Source organism: Montipora capricornis, chromosome 4 (assembly GCF_036669925.1).
Source record: "Montipora capricornis isolate CH-2021 chromosome 4, ASM3666992v2, whole genome shotgun sequence".
In the NCBI taxonomy this organism is placed as follows: Eukaryota; Metazoa; Cnidaria; class Anthozoa; order Scleractinia; family Acroporidae; genus Montipora; species Montipora capricornis.
In genome coordinates, this window is record NC_090886.1 from 12,740,115 (window position 1) to 12,742,614 (window position 2,500).

The window sequence follows — 2,500 nt, forward strand, 5'->3', positions numbered from 1 at the left end:
TCAACTGAAAAGGTGTGAGGTATTGAGGTCACAGGAAGTTCACGGATATGACATACCTGCATGCCTGAGGGGTCGACACCATATGTGGAAACACTTTTGAAACCAAATGATGGTTCCACTTTTAAGGTAGAGTTGAAGCCTGGTTGCTTTTGGTGAAACGCCATGGGCTGTGGAGTCGATTTGGTTGCAAAAGTTGGCAAGACCACCGGATCATGCTGTGCCATGGGTCTTGATTTTCTTGATGGGACTTTCCTGTCAGGCTTGGGATCATGCGTTTTCTTGTGTGAACGAAGCTGACTGGCCTGAGTGAACGTCTTGTCGCAGTGGTTACACTTGTATGGCTTTTCCCCAGTATGGAGGCGCTCGTGCTGGTTTAACTGACTGGCTTGTTTGAAGGCACGGTTGCACTGACCACAGCGGTAAGGTTTCTCTCCCGTGTGAAGCCTCATGTGTTGCTTAAGTTGACACGCTTGCTTGAATGATTTGTTACACACCTCACAAGGAAATGGCCGTTCATCCGTGTGGGTACGCAGATGCTGATTCAAGTGGCATGGTTGCTTAAAACCTTTGTTGCACTGAGGGCACTTGTGTGGCCGATGTTCGTCATGGTTCTGAATATGTTTTTCAAGCTCTTGTTGATTCTTGAAAACTCTTTCACACATTCTGCAATCAAGGCCTCCACTCCTTGCAGTGCCTGCAACTAGAGGAAATACTAGTGTCATTGTGCAACCCCTGCAACTAGAGATAATACTAGTGTCTTTGTGAAATCCTCTGCAACTAGAGATAATACTAGTGTCATTGTGAAATCCTCTGCAACTAGAGGAAATACTAGTGTCATTGTGAAATCCTCTGCAAGTAGAGGAAATACTAGTGTCATTGCAAAATCCTCAGCAACTGGAGGAATACTAGTGTCATTGTGAAATCCTCTGCAACTAGACCAAATACCAGTGCCATTGTGAAACCCTCTGCAACTAGAGGAAATGCTCGTGTCATTGTGAAATCCTCTGCAAAAAGAGGAAATACTAGTGTCATTGTGAAATCCTCTGCAACTAGAGGAAATACTAGTGCCATTGTGAAATCCTCTGCAACTAGACGAAATACCAGTGCCATTGTGAAATCCTCTGCAACTAGAGGAAATACTAGTGCCATTGCAAAATCCTCTGCAACTAGAGGAAATACTAGTGTCATTGTGAAATCCTCTGCAACTAGAGGAAATACCAGTGTCAGTGTGAAATCCTCTGCAAGTAGAGGAAATACTAGTGTCATTGTGGAATCCTCTGAAACTAGAGGAAAGAACTTTAAGAAGATCATTGAGAAACAGGAGGGGTGTGGGAATCCTGTATAAAATTATGATGCGGCATAAGGGATGGTGGTAATGGTGGGACGCTGTTTGGAAGTGTGGAAGAGGCGACAGAGTTTTGAAAGTCTTTATGGGAGTCTGAAGGGACTGGAGACACTTAAACCAAGTGGCTTGAGGAAATTCAAAGCGCAATAAATGAAAGGTTTCCTGAACCATTTGATGAGGTTTTTGAGCTGAGTACAGAGCAGGCGAACAGTGTGATGATGAAGAAACCGAAGTGGAGCATGCCAGGCCAAGACTGAATTGTCAACCTCTGGTGGAAAAAGGTGAACTGTGTTCATGAGGGCGTTGCTAAGTCTTTTCAGGCTATAGCGCGTAGTGATCAGGAGGTGCCGTTCTGGTTTACAGAGGGGAAGCCTTCACTGATTCCAAAAGCAGGCAAATTTTATAGTAAAAACCAAAGGCCAATCACTAGTCTTAACACCATAACATACAAGTGGTTCACGTCCTGTCTCTTGAAACCAGTAGATAAACATCCAAACGAGAACGGGGGTGATGCAAGGAGAGCAGCGTAGTGCCAAGGAGCATTGTAGTAGGACAATAATATTGATAATCTACTCATAGACTGTATGGTCTGTCAGGACAGCCAGAGAGGACGTCGCAGTCTGAATATGGCATGGATAGACGTGAGAAAAGCGTATGACTCCGTGGATCACTGTTGGTTGGACCAAATGTTTTTGCAGCGTTTTCCCAGGTGGATAGGTGATGTGATTATGAGACTAAGCGCCAAGTGGAACAAAAGGACCGCTGTGAGCAGCGTGAATGAGCTGGAGACGTCAGAGCGAATAAGGTTCAGCCCAGGGGCGACGCCCTGTGTCCAAGCCTATTCATGCTGAGTATAAATTCTCTAGCGTGGAAGTTGCGAGCGTCTATCGACTCTCAAGACTTATCAGCCAAAACGTCATGGATCTTCTGTATATCGACGATCTAAAGATAAACGCATATTCACAAAGGAAGCTTAAAGTTGTGACAAGTGATGCGAGAATGGCGATAAAAGATATTGGGCTAGCTTGGAACGCGCAAAAGTGTGCAATGGCTCACGTGAAGCGTGGCAAGCTTGAGACTTCGGATGAGTCAAGTATCAGGGAAGCAGATGTGATTCAAAGCCTAAAGGATAGATCACAGTATAAATTCCTGGGA

The 2,500-nt window shown here is 45.0% G+C and overlaps 1 protein-coding gene across 1 annotated transcript in view; it reads right to left on the bottom strand.

The window, feature by feature from the left end:
• LOC138045556 (zinc finger protein 429-like) overlaps nucleotides 1-2,500 on the bottom strand; it is a 20,642-nt gene that overhangs the window by 6,509 nt on the left and 11,633 nt on the right. The window contains exon 3 of the mRNA XM_068892102.1: nucleotides 1-700. This exon is cut by the window's left edge and continues 6,509 nt beyond it. Coding sequence (XP_068748203.1) covers nucleotides 1-700 — 700 coding nt within the window. The remainder of the gene's footprint in view (nucleotides 701-2,500) is intronic.